This window comes from Petaurus breviceps, unplaced genomic scaffold, assembly GCF_028583685.1.
Source record: "Petaurus breviceps papuanus isolate PSGF00001 unplaced genomic scaffold, PetGlider_PUasm1.0 90654, whole genome shotgun sequence".
Classification (NCBI taxonomy): Eukaryota; Metazoa; Chordata; class Mammalia; order Diprotodontia; family Petauridae; genus Petaurus; species Petaurus breviceps.
Window position 1 is genome coordinate 4,800,371 of NW_027187301.1, and position 24,026 is coordinate 4,824,396.

At 37.8% G+C, this 24,026-nt stretch overlaps 1 protein-coding gene across 2 annotated transcripts in view; it reads right to left on the minus strand.

The window, feature by feature from the left end:
- The window catches only part of ZNF148 (zinc finger protein 148), a 141,543-nt gene that overhangs the window by 74,926 nt on the left and 42,591 nt on the right, over positions 1 to 24,026 (minus strand). The window contains exons 4-5 of one of the 2 annotated variants that reach the window (XM_069064974.1): positions 18,521 to 18,579; positions 15,416 to 15,761 (exon numbers count right to left, since the gene is read on the minus strand). In XM_069064974.1, coding sequence (XP_068921075.1) covers positions 15,416 to 15,761; positions 18,521 to 18,564 — 390 coding nt within the window. In that variant the 5' untranslated portion in view covers positions 18,565 to 18,579. The remainder of the gene's footprint in view (positions 1 to 15,415; positions 15,762 to 18,520; positions 18,580 to 24,026) is intronic. The other variant, XM_069064975.1, reaches the window with a different exon arrangement.

The window sequence follows — 24,026 nt, forward strand, 5'->3', positions numbered from 1 at the left end:
ATTTTATATTTATAATTTATATTACAGAAAACAGAATGGCATTAATAATTACGGGGTATGCAAAGACTGAAAAATTGGTATGGCAGAGTATAAAGAAGACTGGATTGAAAATCAAGAAACCCAGATTCAAGTCTTACTTGCTATATATTACCTTTGGCAAGTCATTTTTCATATCCACAGCCTCACTTTTCACTTTTATTTAAAACAAGAAGAGATTAGAGTACATAATCTCTAAGATGCCTTTTAGTTTCCATATTTTACTAATAAGAGGATCATGGAATTTAGGGGTGGAAGGGACTTTAGGACAGCACTTCCAAGTCCCTCATCGACAGATAAGGAAATTAAGACCCAAAGAGTTTAAGTGACTTGCCCAAGGTTACACAGTAAGACTATAATTTTAAATATGTTCATCTTAAAAAAAAACAATCATTTTCTTCCCCTAACCCCAGTTTCAACTCCTTGAAATATCTATTATATCTACCCTCTCTCCATTCCCTGTACTTTAACAGTTGATTTTCTAAACTCAAGTAACAGACTTTATATTTATATAACTGGCTAGCTGGTTCATTTCTGGCAGTCACTGTTATTAACTCATTCCTTCCCACTTCAAGTCATCCACAAATTTGATAAGCATGTAATCTATACCATCACAATCCATGACAATCAGTCAAGTAGCATTTATTAAGCTCCTACTATGTGCCAGGAAGTTTGCTAAGCTCTAAGGATAAAAAGAATGGTTAAAAAAAAGAAAGAAGGGTGGCCAGGGGTGGTGCAGTGAATAGAGCACCAGCCCTGGAATCAGGAGGACCTAAGTTCAAATCTGACCTCAGACCCTTAACACTAACTAGCCATGTGACCTTGGGCAAGTCACTTAACCCCAACTGCCCTACCTCCCCCTCTCCAAAAAAGAAATAAAAATAGAAAAACTATTTTAAAAAAAAGAAAGAAAGAAGCGACAAAACAGTCCTTTCTCTCAAGGAGCTCATAGTCTAACAGGGGAGACATGAAAACAACTACATAAAAACAATTCCAGGACAAACTAGAAATAATCAACAGAAGGAAGGCACTACAATTAAGGGGGACTGGGAAAAACTCCTGAAGGTGAGATTTTAGCTGGTGCTTAAACAAAGTCAGGGAAGCCAAGAGGCGGAGATGAAGAGAGAGAGAGCATGCCAAGTACACGGGACAGTCAGAGAAAACACCAAGAGTCTGGAGAGGGAATGCCTTCTGTGAGGAACAGCAAGGAGGTCAGTGTCACTAGATTCCAATGTAGGAGAAGTAAGGTCTAAGAGGACTGGAAAGCTGTAGGGGAAGGCAGGTTATGGAGGGCTCTAAAAACCAGAGGTATTTACATTTGATCCTGGAGGTGATTGGGAGCCACAGAAATTGACTGAGTATAGGGTCATGTTCAAACCTGCACTTAGGAAGATCAATGTGACAGATGAATAGAGTGCTGAGTGGAGGATGGACTGGAGTGGAAAGAGACTGGAAACAGGTAGACCAACTAAACAGATATTGTAATAGCCCAGGCATGAGGGGATAAGGACCTGTACCAGGCTGATGGCAGTATCAGAGGAAAAAGGGGAACATATTTCAGAGATGTTATGAAGATAAAAAAACAAGACATCATATCGTAACTAACTGCGATGTTATGAAGATAAAAAAACAAGACATCATATCGTAACTAACTGCCTATGGGGGGTGGGAGAGAATAAGAAGTCAAGAATGATACATTACCTAGGTTATGAGCCTGAGTGACTAGGAAGATGACAGTCCCTTCAATAGGGACTAGGTGGCTCAGTGAATAGAGCATGGGCCCTGGAGTCAGGAGGATCTGAGTTCAAATCCGGCCTCAGACACAACACAAAACTAGCCATGTGACCTTGGGCAAGTCACTTAATCCCAATTGCCCTGCCTTCCCCCCTCCAAAAAGCAAAAAATAAAAAAAAAAATTTTAAATGTAGTTAGGAAAAAGGAGAAATCTGGGGGAATATCTGAAGTCACTGTTTAAATTGCTGAACAGAGCAATGACAAAGACAGATTCCTAGAGCACTCTATTAGAGACCTCCCTCATCATTATTGTCATCATGTTAGTTAACATCATATTAGTTAATACTCTTTAGCTTTGGCCAGTAACCTAATTCTGACCCACCTAACTACACTATATTAGCTAAGGCCTCTCAGGCCTCACTTCCTTTTAGTATCTAAAATAGTTTTCCTTCCTTAGACCTCTCCCTGCTTCCAAAGCCTGCACAGCACTGCCCAATTAATCTACCTAAAACATTACTTTTATTATATCATTCTTTTATTAAGAAAACTCCATTAGATCTCATTGTTCCAAGATAGTCACAGAAACACAAAATTTTAGCGCTAGAGACAGATTACAACCTCTTAATTTTACATGTGAGGAAACTAAAAACCAAGTCTAAAGCTCTTTTTTCTTGGCACTCAAAACCTGATAAGACTCTAGCCTCACTCAACCTACCCAGTATCATTTCACACTATAATCCAACTACATTCATCTCTTCACTGACCCCATCCCTAATATTCTATGCTTATTCCACAGCCTGTAAATTACTTTCTCTCATTTCCATCTATCCAAATCCTATTACAACCTTCAGGGCCCAGCTCCTTCATTCACCCTTGTAGAATAGATGAATGGGAAAATAAATGAGAGAGAGAAAGCAGAGCTACTCCAACATATATTTCACTTCACTTTAATAAGGAACAGGCTGAAATAAACACAAATGATTAATAAGAAACTAATACCCCAAATATAGAAAGATCTAGAGATCACCTAACTGACCCCAATGAGCTCTATTCACCTAGATTAACTACATCCTACTTTACTAAAAAGAATATACAGTGTAAATGCTGAACTGTACCTAGCGATCTCTTAAGGACTGTGGAAAATGGGAGAAATGCTGAAGGAGTAGGTGCTTAGAAACACTGGTCCTGGTGTTCAAAAAACAGGAAGGTAGCTATTTCAAACTATATAGTAAAAAAAAAAAATTATGTCCATTTTCATTTCAAAAGGAAGAGGTGATCACTGGAACCCAGCATTCATTAAGAATTCAATAGGCTGGGGCAGCTAGGTGGTGCAGTGAATAGAGCACTGGCCCTGGAGTCAGGAGGACCTGAGTTCAAATATGATGTCAGACACTTGACCCTTACAAGTTGTATGACCTTGGGCAAGTCACTTGACCCCAATTGCCCTGCCTTCCCCCCTCCAAAAACAAAAAAAACCTGAATTTAATAGGCTAATTTCCCTTTTTTGACAGGATTTTTAGACTGGAAGATCAAGGGAAAGTCCTGGCCATAGTATAACTAATGAGATTTCAGCAGGCACTTGATAAAGTCTTTACTGAGACTTAACACAAGGAGATGGTCTCAGAACTGACTGACTCTTCAGAATACTGATTAATAATGTGAACCTGGAGGGAGGTTTCTAAAAGAGAGCTCTAGAGATCAGTCTTTGGTATTGTTCTATTCAGTGTTTAAAACAATAACTCAGGTGAAGTCACAGATAGTATCTTTATCAAATTTTTGAATGACATGAGGCTGGAAATGACTGTGAGTGCACTGTGAGTTAGCAAGCCAGTTAACCAGGTAATTTAATAGAAATAAATGTAAAGTCTAATACTTGGGTTCAAAATACCAACTGCAGAAACAAAGAGAGAAGTTTTAGCTAGAGAGCAATCCACATGTAAAAGACCTGGAGACTAGATTACGCTAGACTGAAAGCTAACTCTTGACTCTAAGTCAGGAGTGTGATGTTGCACCCCAAAAAGCTAATGCAATGTTATACAGAATTAATAAAAATTAGTCTAAGCTACTTAACCTCTCTTCTGGACCTCAGTTTCCTCAACTAAAAAATGAGAGGAATGAAATAACTGTTTGCTCTCTAACATCATATTACCCTATGGCATGTTCTTCCCCTGCAGGAGCTTACAAGTCTTTTCTAATCATTGCAGCCTCTAATTATGTTTCATTCTTCTAAACTCCAAAAACATTTATTGCTTTGTACCACCCTCTTTGACATTTACTTATAACAATAAAATTCATATTTGTTTAACCTTCACAATGTGCTTTCTTTAGAATAATCATGAGATTCCAGGAGTTTAAATGACTTGCCTGTTTTCTGGTAAGAAAGTAAACCCTGGTCTTCTAAGATGTTTGGTTTTTTTTTTTTTAAAGAAAATACCAAGAGATGTACTGAATATAGGTTTACCAACTATATTATCTGATCCAGTAAGTGGCATCGTGTGAGCTAGGTCAGGCTACTTTACTCACAACTTACTTGTGTTATTAAATTGACTTTTTAAAATATTAAACAACATTTTTCAAACACCATAAGTCTTTTAACCGAAAGGAAATTATAAGAACTATTTTTGGATTAGAAAAGGGAGATAAAAACAAGGGAAAACTTTTAATTGAATATTCCACGAACTGAACTTAAGGAATCTAGCATACAACAAATATTTTTATTATACCAGAGATCATGTTTTTAATTATGATAAAATACAAACTCCTAAAACTGATCTTCAAGACTTTCCACTACCTTTCCAACCTTATCTTCCATGACTTACCTATGCAAAGATCTCTCCACTACAGTCAAACTATTCTAAGGACTACCTCATAAATTCACTATGCATATTTCTGCCTCAGGGAGGAATAGGCTTATTTTCCTAAGGTGGGAGCTACTTAATTTACTATCATGCTGGTAACAGGTATAATTATGTACAGATAACTAACAAGGCTGGCAGAACCAAGGTAAAGCTGAGAACAAAAAATAGGAAACCATGGAAGCAGGTCAGACTTTAGGAATGCCTAAAAACCAAGTTAGTCAAAAAAGAGCAAAAATCAGAAGTTAGGGAAAGTCAGGAATGAGGCAGCACATAAGAACTAGTGGTTAAGTCAAAGTAATGGCAAGAAATGAGAAAATTAGTAAAGGTGAAGGTGGTGAGGAGAGAGACGGAACAATACACAAACAGGAAGTCTCTTCCAGCTGAAACAAGAAACATTTTGCAGGTGAGTCACATTTGAGAGATAATAAGTCAGCTGACCTTGCTAGATTGGGGAGTGCAGAGTCAAACATATGGGTAGACCCTGACATCTGACCATATTTGTCTTCTAAGAGCACAGGTTAGATTCCTCCCATTGCCCAAATCAGATATAATCAAACATAATCATGCCATCCCCAGCTGTTTCATTATTTTGCCAGAACTGCATCTCTGTCACATGTGCTTACCAAATTAGCTCCTCTTTCAAACTACCTAGTTTATATCAATAGTTGCACTGCTCTTCAGTCATCCAAACTAGAAACCTGGGAATTATTGCTCATTTGTCACTCTTCTTCATTCCCTATTATATAGACTTTACTAAGTCCCATCTTCCTTTTTTGATGCCTCTCAATATTCAAGACCTTCCTCTCTTATTTTCACCACTATCCATCATCTCAGTCCAAGTTCTTATTGTAGTATTTACAACCAAAAGGACCCTTAAAAATCATTTAGTCATAGGATCTATTTTACAGATGGAGAAACTGAGGTCCACAGTACTCACTTTCTCAAGATCCCACAAATAATAAGTAGCCATGCCAGGATTTGAACAAAAGTGTTTTGACTATAGGTCCACTGTTCTTTATGTTATACCACACTACTTTACCATCTTACAAAAGATTTCTATAACAGTACCTCCTAACTGGTTTCTGACTCCAGTTTCTCTCCACTGCAATTTATTCTATGTTTTGTCAGTCAAATATAAAATACCAAAATCATAGTGTCACTTTCCACCCCCATGTAAGAAGTGAAGTCTATGGACATCTCAGAATAATAAGCAGAGAATTATAAAGGAGTCAACAATACTGAAATAAAGATGTAATATTTTTCCTATCCAAATTCATAGACTCCCTGAAATCTATGAACAAACCCCTTGGGCCCCAGATTGAGGACCCCAATCTAATCCAATCTCCCTTATTTTACGGAATTTATTTGCCCGAACCATAGGTATTAAGTAACAGCAACAGAATTCAAACCCAGGTCCTCTGACTAGAAATCTTGACTATTTTCACTCTACCACACTGTCTGCCTCTACTCACACACATCTTATTACACCATATGTAAAGTTAAAAGAGGTTAGAAAAAATTCATGAATGATAGATCCACAATGAATTAATATAAACTGAGATGTTTGGAGCTTCTTCCTTAATTTTCATAAAGTTAATGTCAGGAAGAATAGCTATCTCACAAAGATTTTAATGCCTTCATTAGGAGCAGTATACTTGGTTAGACAATCACCTTCACTTTGCTCTTCACAAAAGGCCGTCCCAATGGGCAATTCGAAGAAACTCTTTTGACAGTCCAGGTTATTTGCAAAGTCCATGACAATTAACTAGCATTGATAAAACTTCATATGTAATGGTAGGACAGAAAAGAGTGAGTATATTTGTTTTAAACGCAGCTGAGTCAAAACATAGTTAGCCTCAGTCATGTTTTGGGCTATAAAACAATGTATTTATATAACTGGACCCATCATTCCCTTGTGCTATGTGTTTTAATCTAACCCTCTTTGACAAAGCGTATATAGACTTTGACAAAGTGTCTATAGACTAGATCTTTAGTGACTATTAGTCATAATGGACATTCTTTTACCAAATCAATCCAGATAAGGCATGTTTATAATACTTTCTGTTAAGACTCTACATATGAATTACTAATACCCATGACAGAACACATATGTCCTGCTGCCCACTTTCATTAAATCCCAGTTTAGCATTTCACAGACACAAAGAATATTGGAAATCACCTATTGTAACCTATTCATTTTAAAGTTAAGAAAAATTACTTTCCAAAGATAAATGAGCAATAAACTTTTTATAAATGGCAATCAGACGAATAGTGGTATTTGTAGATGAGCATTCACCTTTATGACAGTGACACCCCTCAGAAAGACTTTACCTTTGGGATCTCTGCTACTCAATTTCTAAAAAACTTTTATTTGCTACTTTCTACATAATTTATATAATTTGCTACTTATGGCAGAATCCTAAAGGACCTACCAGAAGAACCTCTATCAATGCAGATTCAAAGGAGATGATGGATGTGATCAATAAGCTCCTTCACTACATGGGTTGGAAGGTTTTCCTGACTAGAAAATGGAAGTAAGTGGGTCAGATTTCTCTGATAAAGTTTATTCCCCATCTGACTACAAGTATCTAAGTAGTTAAGATAAAAAAAAAATCAGAAGGGGCAGCTAGGTGGCGCAGTAAGAGCGCTGGCCCCAGAGTCAGAAGGACCCGGGATCAGTTCAGGCTTCAGATACTTAACACCCACACAAAAAAACTGGCCGTGTAACCTTGGGCAAGTTACTTAACCCCAATTGCTTAAAAAAAAAATTAGAAAAGCAACAAGAATTACAGGTACTGAGATTGTTGTCAGAGACACTAAGAAGTTGCAATTTTCTCTACAGATTTTCCAGGTGAATCTTCAGACTAAGTTTCCCTTATAAACTTTTTCTTTGCCTTTACTGTTAACCAGTTTCTCTGTAAATGACCAAGTGACACATGACAAGGTGGATCAAGCAAAAGAACAGATACTATACAACTATACAAAGAGTACTTTCTACAGAATACAGCCATTGTTAAGAAAGCCTTTTGTATTCCCAGTGTCAAGACAGTTTCTGGCACATGGAAATAAGGATTGGACCTATTATTTCATTACTATAAGGAGCTTCCAGGAATAAACTTCTACTAATGTAAGTTGGTACCCTCTCTGTATCTTATAGTCTTTTTTTTTTTAAAGCAATCGGGGTTAAGTAACTTGCTCAAGGTTACATGGCCAGTTATTTCTGGGTGTGGTGCTGAGTGTCTGAGCCTGGGATTCGATCTCCAGGTCATCCCAACACTGGAGCCAGTGCTCTTACTCGCTGAGCCACCTGGCCGCCCCAGTATCTTATAGTCTTAGAGAGTTGCCCAAAACACTAAAAGGTTAAGTAACATGCCAAGAGTTTTAGAAGCAATTGATGACTCAGTGACTAGAGCACTGGGCCTGGGGTCAGGAAGACTTCTGACCTCAGACACTTACTAGCTATGTGAATCTGGGCTTCACCTCTGTTTGCCTCAGTTTCCTCAACTATAAAATGGAGATAATAATAGCACCAACCTTCCAGGGCTGTTGTGAGGATTCAATGAGAGAATATTTGTAAAGCACTTAGGACAGTGCCTGGCACATAGTAGGAGTTTAATAAATGCTTATTCGGTTACCTCCCAGGTGTTAAAGAGTCAGGCATCTGTCAGACATAGAATTTAAATACAGCTGACTTTGAAGTCAGCTCTCTATTCACTATGATATAATTTCTTACATACTAGGCATTTAATAAATGCTTTATGATTCCTTGCTTGATATCCAGTTTTGCTACAATGCTTTAATTTTTGCTCATCTCTAGAAAAAAGCAAAGCTAATTTAGATCATTAAACAATTTTAGGATCATTCCCTTAAAAATCTGTCAGGGGGTGGCTAGGTGGCACAGTGAATAGAGCACAGGCCCTGGAGTCAGGAGGATGTGAGTTCAAACTTGGTTTCAGACACTTAACACTTACTAGCTGTGTGACCTTGGGCAAGTCACTTAACCCCAGTTGCCTTGCATTCTCCCCCTCAAAAAAGCAAAAAAAAAAGAAAAAAGAAGAAAGAAACTGGTTGTTACCCAAAGCAGCAAATTATTTCTATAAGCATTTGAATGAATAGAAATGGGAAGTGGGAGAAGTGGGCATGAAAAGGAAGTTTGTTCCTTTCTAGGATGAATTTGAAAGACCATTCGAAATTACTGAAAAATGTAGCCCAACTTTATACCTGAATAAACCAGAGTACAAAATTCATAGAACAGATTAACTATCTGGAATTATTTAAAAGGAAAAAGAAAATGTTTATTTATAGGAGGAAGTCATCTTCTTCCTTCCCATTATCCCCTTTTCAAAATATATTCTGAAGAAAGTATCTGTAGTATCTTGAGTTTTTACTAGCTGGAGGTTAAAATCTTTAAAAAAGGAGCTGTCTTTATCATTTCTAATAAGATTAAACTTGTAGAAAGAATTGGAGATTTCTAAATATACACAGAACAAAATAATGGCTCTAATGGCATCACTGAGCAAAGATGATTTTAAGATACTGTGGACATTTTGTTCTCCTTTGTAGGCCAACACTAAGCCATGAAATATTGTTGTTAGTCCTTCATTTCTGAAGAGGACTTGACTTATGTGTAAATGAGGCTTAGGTGAGGCAGAGCTGCATAAAACATCAGCCCCACTCTCTCTCCCAGTCATCAAAGTCCAGTGGCAAGACAAAACTCAAGATGAATGGCAACTGTGCCTAAAATAAGCTGTTAGATAAATATTAAAGTATATCTATCATCTTATATATTATGTAACTATATAAGGACTCTATATTTTATTATTACATGGTAAACTTGAGGTTTAGATATATCCTTAATTTTAAGGTCCTTTCTGCTCAAGTGATGCAGCATCGGGTAGAGTCAAGATGGCAGAGTAGAAACAGGACTTCCGTGCAGCTCCAGCTTCCACCTTCCCCAATTCATGTAAAAGGGGACCCTGAACAAACTCTGGAGCTACAGAACCCACAAAATAACACAGAGAAGCTATAATGGGAATGTAAATTTGGAAGATCTTCCCTGCCCCTAGGCTAAAGTGCACCTGAAGCCTGGGGTGGGAGGCTTGTTTTTCAGTAAATACTTTTTGATTGGCCAGTGGGTCAATAAGGTTGTTACATTCTCTGAGCCAGGAGAAGGCTATATAAGCCCTGATGTGAGGCTTTGTTTCGGGGGCTCACTTTGAGAAGTGTTCTGTGATTTGATCTGGATTCTGGAAAGCCGCTGTCCAGAGCCCCCCCCCCTTTGAAAAACCCAGATGTTGAAACCCAGATGTTGATTGGGTATGGATGTAATGGTTGGACAGTTTGGAAATCTGTCTACTTGATCTGTTTCTCTGACTTGATAATTCTGTCTGTATACTTTGAAGTTCCGGGTGCTGACCTTTTTCCCCTGAACTAGGTAAACAATACATATCTGACTGATTAAAGTAAGCTTGTTAACCCATTTTGAGTTGCTTTCCTTTAACAAAGCAGATCCAAGAACCTGTGTTGGCAGCAACCCTGAGGACGCTTGGGGTCCTTGCTGCTACAGAAGCTAAGCTCCCACTGAGGACAGCCTGGCAGGAATCAGCCAGCATACCACTCTGGGAGCCCAGCCCAGGCCCTCTTGAGCCAGAGGTTTTAGCCCCAGGGCAGGCTTGACCAGCCGCTGGCTGGAGGGACTCCAGATCACCAGCAGCTGTGGCCGTTACCAGAATTATCAACACACAGATACTAAGGACAAAGTGAGAGGTCAGTGCAGTATGGACTCTGGGACCCAGTAGTTGGGACATCGGCTTTTGCCCCTGGGATGAGAAGTGGCTGAGGCCCCCCACCATGTGGCACCTTCAGCTCCTGACCTGCAGAGTGTAGGGGGAACCAAGTGACCAGTCTGAGGGGTAATCGTTCTTGCTTTAACCTGCTTGGACCTGGATTGCGGTCTAGGGTGGAAGTCCTGGGATGTGTGACCAGCTTTCCAGAGCTTGTGGAGGTTTTAGAGGGCACCCAACTAATACCTCCAGCTGCTGAGAAAACCCCAGCATTTGGTATGAAGCTTCCCTGTCTGGTAGCAGAGACCTACTGTGGCAAAAAGCCCAAAAGTCAAGTAATTAAGTGGCAACATGACCAGGCAAAGGAAGCAAAGCAAACAGAAGATTCCAACATTAGAATCCTATTTTGGGGACAAAAAGGGGCAAAGCATGGAACCAGGGGGAAGACAGTGAAGTCAGAATACCTGCACCAAAAGCTTCAAAGGAAAACATGAGCTGGTTACAGGCCACAGAGAACCTTAAGAAGCAGATAAGAGAAGTGGAGGAAAAATTGGGAAGAGAAATGAGAACGATGCAAGAAAATTATGAAATGAGAGTCAACAACCTGACTGAGGAAAATCATACCTTAAAAAATAGACTGACTCAAATAGCAAAAGAGGCTCAAAAAGGCAATGAGGAGAAGAATGCCTTAAAAAGCCAAATTTGCCAGATTTTGGAAAAAGAATCTCAAAAGCTCACTGAGGAGAATCATTGCTTCAGAATTAGACTGGAGCAAATGGAAGCTTTTGACTTTATGAAGAATCAAGATGCTGTTAAACAGATCCAAACAAATGAAAGGATAGAAGGCAATGTGAAATATCTCATGGGAAAAACCACTGACCTGGAAAATAGATCCAGGAGAGATAATTTAAAAATGATTGGACTACCTGAAAGCCATGATCAAAGAAAAAACCTAGAAATCATCCTCCAAGAAATTCTCAAAGAAAACTGCCCTGATGTTTTAGAACCAGAGGGCAAAACAGAGGTTGAAAGAATCCACCGATCACCTCCCGAAAAAGATCCCAAAAAGAAAACTCCTAGGAATATTATAGCCAGGTTCCAAAACTCCCAGACCAAGAAGAGAATATTACAAGCAGCCAGGAAGAAACAATTTGAATATTGCGGAAACACAATCAGGATAACCCAGGATCTGGCAGCTTCTACACTGAGAGATCGAAGGGCTTGGAATATGATATTCTGGAGGGCAAAGGAGCTGGGATTAAAACCAAGAATCACCTACCCAGCAAAACTGAATATCATGTTTCAGGGGAAAATATGGTCATTCAGTGGAATAGAGGACTTTCAAGCATTCTTGATGAAAAAAACAGAGTTGAATAGAAAATTTGACATTCAGATACAAGAAGCAAGAGAAGCATGAGAAGGTTAACAGGGAAAAGAAATCATAAGGAACTTATCAAAGTTCAACTATTTATATTCCTACATGGAAAAATGAAAATTGTAACTGATGAAACTGTTCTCAGTATGAAAATAGTTGAAGGCAATAGAAATACACACACACACACACACACACACACACACACACACATATATACACATATGTCTATATCAGAGGGTATATGGGCGTATGAATACATATGTGAATAAGTGTATATATGTATACAGGTATACATAGATAGAGGGCACAGGACCAATTTAATAGGAAGCAATGATACTTCAAAGGTGAAATTAAGAGGTGAGAGAGGAATATAATGAGAGGAGATGGGGAGAGACAGAATGGGGTAAACTATCTCATACAGAAAGAGGCAAGGGAAAATGGTTACAATGGAGGGGAAGAATAGGAAGGCAAAAGGGAATGGGTCAACCTTATTCTCATTGAATTTGGTTCGGGAAGAGAATGAAATACACACTAAATAGGGTATCTCACCCTACAGGAGAGTAGGGGGGAAGGGGATGAGAGGGGGAATGATGGAAGGGAAGGCAGGCTGGGGGGGAGGGAAGTCGGAAGCACCCACTTTTGAAAAGGGACAGGATCAAAGTAGAGAATAAAACAAGTGGGGGGTGGGATAGGAGGGAGGGAAATATAGTCAGTCTTTTACAATATATCTACTATGTTAATGTTTTACATTAGCTACACATGTACAACCAATACTGAACTGCTTATCTTCCCAGTAAGGGTGGGTGACAAGGGAGGAAAGGAATGAATCTGGAATTCAAAGTTTTAAAATCAAATGTTTAAAAAAAAATATATATATATATATACATATATATATATATATATATATACACACACACTATTATTAATACTATTTTACATGTAATTGAGAAATAAGATATACAGGCACTGGGGCATAGAGATCCACCATGCCCTACTGTAAAAGTCAAAGGGGGTATAGGAGAAAATATGGGAGAGAGCAGATTGGAGGAGGGGATATCCTGTGAGACTGCTTTTTGGGGCGGTGGGTAGGAGAAAAACAGGCAGAAAATTTGTAACTCAAAATCTGGAGGAAATGAATAATATAAATCAGAAGTTAATAAAGCATTTGAAAAAAGTGATACAGCATCATGGATTTCTATGTTACTATTCTAGAATAGAAAGTTTATAATTGGTGATTAGTTACAAATATGCTTATATTTGTCCTTGTCTCTCCTGTATTGTAGAATGCAAGCACCCTGCAAGAGGGAACTGTCTCTTTCATTCTATTTGTATCCCCAATTCATTTTTTCCCTACTGCAAGTTGTCCACTGATCAAGCAAAGTAGATATGTAACTACCTCCGGCACAGGATCCACCAATTTGAATTCAAAACTGGAGGAACTCGATAGTCCCCAAAGACCAAAGGTTAAGTACAAAAACTTAAGGAACCTTGTTAGTGATTTGATCTTTAATCACTTGATCACCAAAGAGTTGTTCTGTTCATAGACTATACACTGCTGAAAATGAAGTGTCAGTGTGTTACATTCAGGTGATGACTTGGAGGCCAAAAGGAATCAAAACTGGTCACAATGAGAAATAATTAAAGGCTGGAATGTGGAGGGAAACTGGCATTAACAACTTAAAAAATACACACAGAGAAAAGAAATTCCAGTTCTTTCAAATTCCCAAGTAAATGACAAAATAAAAGATATGAACCATTACCATGCCATACATGAAAGGCAGGTGCAGGTACATGAGGCAGAAATGATGCCATTTTGAAGAACAGGTTCAGAAAAGAAGAGAAACTGAAAGGAAAAAAACAGGGTGAGCTGACTGACCCTGCAGTAATAAACAAAGTCACAAAGAAATGTTATTTAACTTAGAAAAAATTTTGAAAGTAAAGCATAGTAGCTGTTTGGAAAAATTTCTATAGGGAAAATGAAATGGACTAAATAAGAGAACCAAATTCAGTTAAGCATAATAGAAAAGGGGGCGGCCAGGTAGCACAGCAAGTAAGAGCACCGGCTCCAGTGTTGAGAAGACCTGGAGATCGAATCCCGGGCTCAGACACTTAGCACCCACCCAGAAACACCTGGCCGTGTAACCTTGAGCAAGTTACTTAACCCCAATTGCTTAGGGGCGGCCAGGTGGCTCAGCGAGTAAGAGCAACGGCTCCAGTGTTGGGACGACCTGGAGATCGAATCCCGGGCTCAGACACTCAGCACCACACCCAGAAATAACTGGCCGTGTAACCTTGAGCAAGTTACTTAACCCCGATTGCTTAAAAAAAAATAATAATAATAATAGAAAAGCCTCTCTTTGGGAAATGTAAATATGAGGAAAACAGTGAAAAATGGAAGATTTATATGAACAGACACAGAGTTAAGTAAGCAGAATAATATATGCAATTATAATAATGTAATTTAAAACCACAAAAAAGGCAATTAAATAAATGTAGTGACCAATATTAAATCCAGAGGTCTAATGACTACAAAGGAAAAAATGGGGTCAATGAGCATAGATACATTTCCTAAAATAATCAGTTTTGTTTAAATATTTTCTTTGGTACAAAGGAAGGTGAAGAATCAGGAGTTCAGATGGTAATGGCTGTGATGTAAAAAAACACACAAACAAAACAAAACAAGAACAAGTTTGAACTGCTTTCAAACTGCTTTCTCAGCTGGTATTAGTCTGCTAGATGAGGGAGAAGCAACCTGATGGAGTGTCATGTGACTACAAAGAATACAGTTTCCCCTTGAATGTGAAGGCAGAACCTAGGCACTAAGTCAAAAAGGAGCCTACTTTATCCAAGACTTAAGGAGCTGGAAAAAAAAAAAAGCACTAGGTCAGACTCAGGGAAGAGGTGGGAAGGGCTTATTCTGGGAATTTAAGCTGACTTGAAAAGAATTCAAAGTGTTAAACTGGGTCAAACAAAAAAGAAACATAAGACTACATACTTGCTATGGACTATTTTTCTCACCTATAGATAGGAATTACTCTAAAGTCTGTAGATACAACGTAGTAAAATTAAAATGGCCCGTACACCCTAACCTGGATGGCTGAATCTACGCTAGCTAAAGAAGATAAAGGAGCACCGAGGGAGTAAAGTACTCAGCGGCCCGGTGGTAATCTTTGGACAAGAGACCCAAACCCTTTAGTGACAGTAAGCAAAGATTTGGTAGTGGAAAACCTTCTGTTTAGGTGTCCCTTTATCAGCTGGGTTCAACCTATTTTTTTCTAGTTATGGTCTAAAAAGCAAAATTCCAATTTCTTGACACCTTAGGAAAGGCCCCAGATTTAAACAGAATTTCTAACAAATACTAGTTGTTTATGATTCAAAAACTGACAAAAAGTTTTGATGGGGATAATAAAATTTCATTTCATAACTGTTACTTTTGCCATCTAAAATGTGATTTGTCGGTATTATATAACAATCTTTTCAGCACATATGCTGAATAAATCAGTGATCCACTATAGTCAAATCTAGTATTATTGATAAGTATTTGCATGATTTATACATTACTCAAACCTCTTTATTACTAAGATACCCTTTCTAATTATAGATAAATATTGAGTACAGTAAGTACTTACAGGGACATTAACTGCATACTGCAACCCTTGAGGAAGTCTGTCTTGTGTCTCCATCTCATCATCATTTTTCACCGTCTCCTCATGGACCATGAGTTCATCATGTGAAATCATCTCCTGTGGTCGCATTTCACTTTCTTGTAACACTTCATCTGCTGCAAGGATATCTTGATGTGGCAAACTCCGATCTTGAAGCACTGCTTCCTGTAGTTCTCCAGACACTGCAGATTGGTCAGATACTCCACCCATTACAACCATCGCCCTGGAAGACTGCATTTCGTCTATGCCGCCACATTTAAGAAATAATCCTTCCAATTTGTCTTCAATGTTCATGCTTAAGTGTAACTGCCTAAAAAGATCAAGTTTAGCAAATGGGCACATGAAATCAGTTTTACATGTCCACTTGATTAATGTTTAAATTTCAGAATGTCAAATGTACAAGCTATTAAATAACCTCCAATGAACAATCTATTCACTCATGCTTCAATTAAAAATATCTGTACATGTTGCTCTGAACTGCCTGTAATTTTAGGATTATATAAAAACAAAACCATAAAAGAAGTTTAGATAGTAAAGCACAAGATTTTCATCCCTAGTACATAAAGCTTAAATCTTGAATTGATTCACTAATGAAAAATAAGCTTGATTATGTATCACAAATCCATCATGCTGAAAAAAAAGAAACCCTAGCAACTAGTGGAGAGCAGCTTGAAATCTGAATAACAGGTATATTTTTAGAATAAAAATTATTGTTCTGACAATTACATATTACTTGCCAGTAATAAACACTACTGCCAATGGCTTACTTCAATACAACTAAATTTATCCAAGTTGAAAACAGAAGTTTGGCTCCTAAAGGTTTAAGGGTTTATCTTTGTAACACCTTTTTTGTAAATCCCAATGTTTTAATAGATCCATTTCACTGATGCAAATGTGGTGTTAAAAACATGTATCACTAAATGAATTATATATGTTCCCATGATTCTGATAGGTAGGTATCATCAGAAATTAGGAATCATTTATCATTTAAGATTTACTATCTATGAAAGTTTGCAAAGATCAAATTTAGTTAAAATGAAAGTTTTAGATAAAGGATCTAACTTTGGTTTCTCTGAATGTATACTTAACTCTCCACAGATAATTTAACTTGGAAATAGGTTATCGTGACATCAGAAATAAGTCCAATTTAAAAATCAAAGCATCATTATTAGTCCTTTATCTTCTTTATTCTTTTGTTTTGTCATCAACAGACAATGATATAAACACACAAAAATAAATCCAAGAATGCATTAGAAAAGGAAAGCTCAGTTAAGCACAGAACTACACTGTCTAGTCCTGAATATAGGAAAAACATTTTCAAAATTTGTGAACTGTTTTTCTACTTGGCTTGTTATTCTCCAAAATAATTAAATAAAGGCTTCTGTCATGATCAGTTATGTATGTGAGTGGTGAGGCTATCTCCCAGTTGTGATTTATGAAGTCAAACATTAAAGAAAGTCAAACACATTTTCATTACCGTATGAAAATTAAAACAGAAACCTTTACTTAATTGAACAAGCAATTCAAAAGATATCTTTAGCAAGAGCAAATCAAATAAAACAAAATTTACTAATATTTTCTTTCTTCATGCCAAATAAGGAGGGACAAAGATGACACCTGTGATTTCATTGGCATAAGGGCTCCTATGGGTGAGGAAACATCCTACCAACGCAATTTGGCACCTTCTTTCAATTTATAGTCTTAAAAGAATTGACTAAAAGTACCCTGAGTCAAATGATTTGCCTAGGGTGATATACCAATTTATGTTAGAGAAAGGACTTGAACTCAGGTATTCCTGGCTCTAAAGCTATCTCTCTGTTCACTACTTTGTAATGACATTTATGTATTTACATGAACAACAAAGGAACAGAAATTCAATTCCATCTTTAAAAATCATAAGGCACAAGGGCAGCTAGGTGGCATAACAGATAGAGGACCGGACTTGGAATTAGAAAGACCTGAGTTCAAATCTGACCTGAGACACCTGACACTCTTGGGCAAGTCACTTAACCCTAAATGCCTCACAAAAAAATAGATATAAGTCGTAAGGTACCATAAAAAACTGAAATTAAAGTAAAAAACTAAGCTTTACAACCAAATAAGCACTTCATCTTTAAATAGGGTAACACTTAATTTAATCTAGGTGAGGCATTCCTGGCTTAGTGGGTAGAGAGATGGCCTCACAACCAGGAAGAACTGTATTCAAGTCCTTATCTCTGACATGTACTGGCTATGTAATCCCTAAACATGTCACTTAATTCTAAGTGTTCTAGTTCTCTATGACTATAAGTTGCAGAGAAGGTACCTGCCTGGCTGAAGAAATTTCCTCACCTGGGAGGGAGTTTCCTCCATCAATGAAATCCCAGGTCCAGCCTCTTTCTATTGCTAACCAATATCATGGGGAATAAGGTTTCCAACTAATTGAGGCTTTAAACCTGTAAGTGCTGAAATTTTAGCATTATTTTTATCCTTTTTAAATAAAAGTATTTCCAAAATAAATTACACATTTCCTTACCTCTTACAGGACATACAAGTTAGTTATAACTTACTAACAAACATGGTACAAACATTTGAGTCTGACCTACTCCCTCCACACTATGTGAGTATTTGTTGGGAATAAGCTTTTATAAAAATCTGTGAGATTACAAAATGGATGAAGGGTAGAAGTTTTAGAAAGCAGAAACTTCTCAGTGGAATGACCTTTAGGGTATGTATGTATGTATGTATGTATGTGTGTGTGTGTGATTATAAATTTTTCTAACTAAACTTTACTAAAAAAAACCTTTACTAACTAAAGTTTTTTTTTTTAACTTTACTTGCCATATTGCCTGAAATTCTACCATTCACAAACCTATTTGAGGGGTAACAAGTATCCTTTAAAAATTCAAAAATTCTTTGGTGAATTATGGGGGTTTCAGTCAGTCACATCTTAAGGGGAATTAGTTCTATCAAATTGTTTTCATCTTAATATCAAGTTTTGATAACCTGTACTGAGGAAGTAGTAATTTTGATTAAAGGTGAAAAGGTGATAGGTAAATTTTTTTAGCATCATAGGAAATTTGAACACACCTGGATTGAATGCACACTAGGGGCTTGGAGCAACCTGATGGCATTGGACACTTAGAAGCCTGAAAAAAATGTGAAAAGTATTCACTTATTTTAAATTGTTACCTAGGATTAGCTATGGTCTTAGACAAAGGGAAAGAAATTCCCTTTCACTTCCAATCAATTACATCATGGGTTAAAAAGGGTTTTGCTAGACATCCTCAGAATCTAACCACAATTTGTAACATTGTTTTTACCAAGAAAATACATTCCAAGTTCCAATGACTTACAGTTTTCAAACACAAGCTATTCATAAGCTGGGGGCTTCCTATGTCATGAATTTTAACCTTGTTCGCTAACTTTCTGAAGTTTTTATGAACATCAATTATTGTACTATACTCTGTATAATGTCCCTTTAAAGCTAAAAGCCCAAATAGGACTTTTTTTTAATGACCCTAAACTTTCTAATTTTTAGTCTTTTATTTATAGTTTATATAATCCCAGATACAGCTGGAAGGACCCTTCAAGGGCTATCATGTCCAATCTCCTATTTTAGCAATGAGGAAACTGAGGCCCATAAAGGCTAAGTGACTTGTTCAAGGTACCATAAATGTAGGATTTGAACCCAGGGCCCCCTGCTTCCAGAATATTCAGACTTCCACTGTATCATCATGATGCTTCCTTTCCCATTACTATCAGGTTCTCAATGGTTTCTGCTAGATTACATACAAAAATGACAACAGGGAACATCAATTATTCATCCATACACCTGAGGAATATACCTATTATTCAAAGAAACCTTAATATCAAAAATTTCTGTATTGTTACCATTTCACTCAACCTTCTCCCTCCCTCTTCCCTTGCTCAATGGCAGGAGAAAAAAAGAAAAACTGAGAAGAAATATTAGAAAGGAGAAGAATAGATTATAAAAAAAAAAAAAGGTGGTAGCTACATCTGACAAGTAGGCAACGGAAAGAAAGCAAGACCAGTACAATGTAAACTCCCTGAAAGGTAGGACTATTGTTTTGTCTTTGTATCTCTAAGGTCCAGAACAGTGCCTGGCACACAGTAGGCACTTAATAAATGTCTACTGAATGAAGGCCAGCAGTAGTAGAAAAAATGCTATAAAGGGTAAATTTGCATTTGGCCTAATTTTATTTCCTTTTCTTTGCCATTGCCTCCCTCCCAGTTCCTGATATCCCAATCCTCTCAAGTTGTCCTCTAGTTCTCCAAAAGCAGGAAGAATCTGACATGTTCTTAAGAGCCCATTCAGTCAATAACAAGAATTTTTGTTGTTGTTCAGTCATATCTGACTCTTCAGGACCACAGCGGGGGTTTTCTTGGCAAAGATACTGCAGTGGTTTGCCATTTCCTTCACCAGCTCATTTTACAGATGAGGAAACACAGGCAAACAGGGTTAAGTGACTTGTCTAGGGTCATTCAGTCAGCGTCTGAGGCTGGATTTGAACTTTGCTCTTCCTATCTTCAGGGAGCTGCCCCCACAGCCCCCATCTATACACAGTGACACCCAGCAGCCCCACAGCATTTATTAAGCATCAACTATGTGTCCAATGCTGCACTAAGTGATGAGGATACAAGAACAAGGCTAAACAGTCCCTGCCCTAGAGGAGCTCTCATTCAAAAAAGGGCAAGCAACAAATAGTTACAAGACAACATGAAAGATGGGCAGAGTGGGGGAGGCACTAGCTGTTGGGTGAACCAGGCATGGTTTCTTACAGAAAGAGATACTTGCAAAAAAAAGAAAGAGATACTTGCACACTTGAATCCTAAATGAAACCAGGATGTCCAAATGCTGAGGTTAGAAATGCCTTCCACTCTTCAGAGATAACATGAACAAAGGACAGTATGTCATGTGGGAGGAATGAGAAGACAGCCAGATTGACTGGACCCTGGACTACATGAAGGGAAGTCATGTGTAACAATGGTGAAAAACGCAGAGGAAGCCAGGTCTTGAGAACTTTAAATGTCAAACAAAGGAATTTATACTTGATCCTGAAGGTAATTATAAGGAGCCATAGGAGTTTACTGATTAGTGAAATGACACAGCCAGACTTGTACTTTAGGAAAAGCACTGGCAGCTTTGTGGCAGATAGACTGAAGTGAGGAAGATAACGGAAGCAGGGAAACCAATGAGAGCTACTAGAATAGTGCAGGAAAGAGGTGCTTAGGGCCTAAACTAACAGATCACAACAAAACTATTTCTACTTTTCATACTGGTCCCTATTCGTCATAGACAAGAAGTCAAAACTTTCTTTGAAGCTCATCTACTCTTAGAAAAACAATCTGATTTTTAACAAAGTTTTTTTTAAAGAGGAAGAGAAAAAACGATTTAGCAAAACCAATCAATAAATACACTGTTTTTACTCAATATTTTTTTCTCCTCCTCTTTTTGAAAAATCTTTTATAAGAGATAGCTCTCTGGAAGGGGAGGGGAAGTAATAATGGGGAAAGTCTAAGTTATGTAAAAACAAGATATCATTAAAATCTATTTTTTAAAAAAGCAATTTGATTATATTAATCTAACACAAAAAGAAGGCCAATGATGGCCTTCTTTAACCTTCTATGTTTGATTATATATTTGATTAAACCAATAAATCTCTAATAAGAAGAATTTCAGGAGGGTAGGGAAGATATTTTGTATATATGTGTAAAAGAGTGAATCTCTTAAATTAAATCTGTTGTTACTCCACCTATGTCTAAGGTTAACCTTGGGAAGGGAAAAAGGAAAGGAGCAATCACTCCCTTCATAGGAATGAAAGGAAAAAACAGAACCTGATAAAAAGCCTTTCTGAGATCTCTCTGAAAATCCCTGGATCAATAACCCAGGCAGCCCATCGTTTAAGCAAGGAACATTCAAAGATCCTGGATGACAGGTATGCCAACTTCCAGACTGGAGAAGTCAATACAGAGCAGATAATGGGGCCCCAAGATTGACATGGTTTACAGTCAGTCACAGTACCTCTGCTATGGGAATTAACTACAATACTATGATGTATTTCCTCCCAGCAAAACTTAGGGTCCTTGAAAGGAGGGACTATTCTCTTTTCTCTGTTATCTCCAGTACCCAGCACAAGGTGAAACCATGTTGTTTAGTAATTTTTTCAGTTCTGACTTCTTTACCCTGTATGGGCTTTTCTTGGCAGAGGTATGGAGCGGTTTGTCATTTCCTTCTCCAGTTCATTTTACAGAGGTGGAAACAGAAGCTAACTGCATTAAGTGACTTGCCCAGGGTCACACAGCTAGTGTCTGAAGTCATGTCTGAGACCAAGTTTGAAATCAGGTCTTCTGACTCCAGGCCTGGCACTCTACCCACTGCAATATCTAGCTACCCTATGTGAAAACATACTAGGCAATAATAATGCTTGCTGAATTTGATTCAATTAAAAGAACAGTCTGCTCTCCAGGATATAAAGAGGAAATTGATGGGAAAAGCAAAATACTGGTTAAGGAATGGGATGGGAATCAAAATAATCTTCTCCCTCCCTATCCCTGAGCTACTCATCTATATTCTTCCTTAGACAAAAAGTCAAAAAGGTTCCTGGAAAAGCTTGCCTTCTTTACTCCTCTCCCTGTACCAGGCTGCGGACATACTTGATTTACACAGATATAGCTAATACCAATTACAGTCAATTATGGGAATTAACCACCATTAACACATAATTAGGAGCAGTTAAAATGGTGCAGTGGATAGAGTGTCTAGCCTGGCCTGGCCTCAGACATTTATTACATCTGTGAGACCCTGAGCAAGTCACTTAACCCTGTTTGCCTCAATTTCCTCACATGTAAAATGACCTGGAGAAGGAAATGATAAACCACTCCAGGATCTTTGCCATGAAAATGGGGTCACAAAGAATCAAACACAACTGAAAATGATTAAACAACAACACGCAATTATAATAACAATTATGTCTAGCATTAAAAATCAACTGATTAACTTTTTTTAAAGTAAAAACATCGACTGCCCACTTCTACTCAATCTTAAAGAGACAAACTCATAACTTTTAAAATATAGAGGAAACAATGGCTGCCAGCCATAACTCCTGGGTCCCCCCTTGCTACTCTACCACTATCACTTTTCCTCTGAGGTTCACTCACTCCATTTCGATTAGGGGTTATTAACCTGTGGTCTTTGAACTTGTTTTCTACAATATTTTTATACCTAATTCAATGTAACTGAAATTTTTTCACTCAAAAATATTATTCTAAGAAAGTATCCATAGGCTTCATAAGACTGCCAAAGGGATCCATGACACAAAAAAAGGTTAAGAAACATGTCATTCTAGCTCTGGATGTCAATTACCTACTAATCCACAAATAATTCTCCCTCCTTTCTCATGAGCTCAACACCTAATTCAGTCTTCCTCTTCACTCCAATTCCTGCCCTTATATTCGGCGACTTCATTATAAGTGCTGATATTCTACTAAACTTTTTTTCTTAGTTCATCAACTTGACCCCATGATGAGCATCCTCAGTTACACAGAGCCATATATACCCTTGACTTCATTATTATTTACAAGTATTCCAGCTCCATAATACTGAATGGTGACCACAGCCTCCTATCCTCTCATCTTTCCCTGTGCTTCGTTCACCTCCTAAATTTATTCTCCATCCTCCCTGCACCCTCTTGTCAACCCCATTGCTACCTGTTTTCCCAAGACATCATCCTTGCTCTGCCCTCACTTTCTCCCCTTTGAAATTTTTTAATCAGTTTAATTTCATGTTGTCCTCTACCCTCAAAATTTCCTAACCTCAACCTTAAATTGAGTAACCCCAGCCTTCTCTGCTATTACTACTTGGTAGCCAGATGAACACACTCCTAAACAAAGCCATATGACTATACTTACGGAGTACACTACAATTTTGCTATCAAATTTCCAGTGTCCTCATTACTTTATGCTAATCTTTTCTATTCTTCCCAGTTTGGGTCTCTACCAAATAAACTACCACAGCTCTCTTACCTCCAAAAAGTCACCAAAAGCAGCTCTGGTCCCTCTCTCAGAAGACACAGTTTCATAGCTTACTAAAAAAAAAAGAATGAGGCCATCCATTGCAAACTTCTGCTTATACTCAATTCCTCATTTCAAATCCCCTCAAGGTCACCCCCTTTCTCTCATTCTTTTGCTCTCACCCCAAAAGAATAAGTATTCCTTCTTGCTAAGGCCAACCCCTCTTCTTATTCCTTCAATCCTATTCACTCATATATCCTCCAGTAGTCTGCCCCTTCGAGCATTCCCTCTAACTTTCTCTGGTGCCTATACTATAAAAAAAGGTCAAAATCTCCCCCATCCATAACAAACCATCACTTGATCTTACCATCCCTCTTAAGTAATGTATGTCTACATATATGTGTATGAAGCCTCCCTTTCATAGCTAAACTCCTAAAAGGAGCTATGTATACACTCACTGCCTTAACTTCCTCATATCCTACTCATTTCACAATCTCTTAAAATCTGGTCTCCAACACTATTATTCAACTGCAACTGTTCTAAAAGTCATCAGCAATCTCTT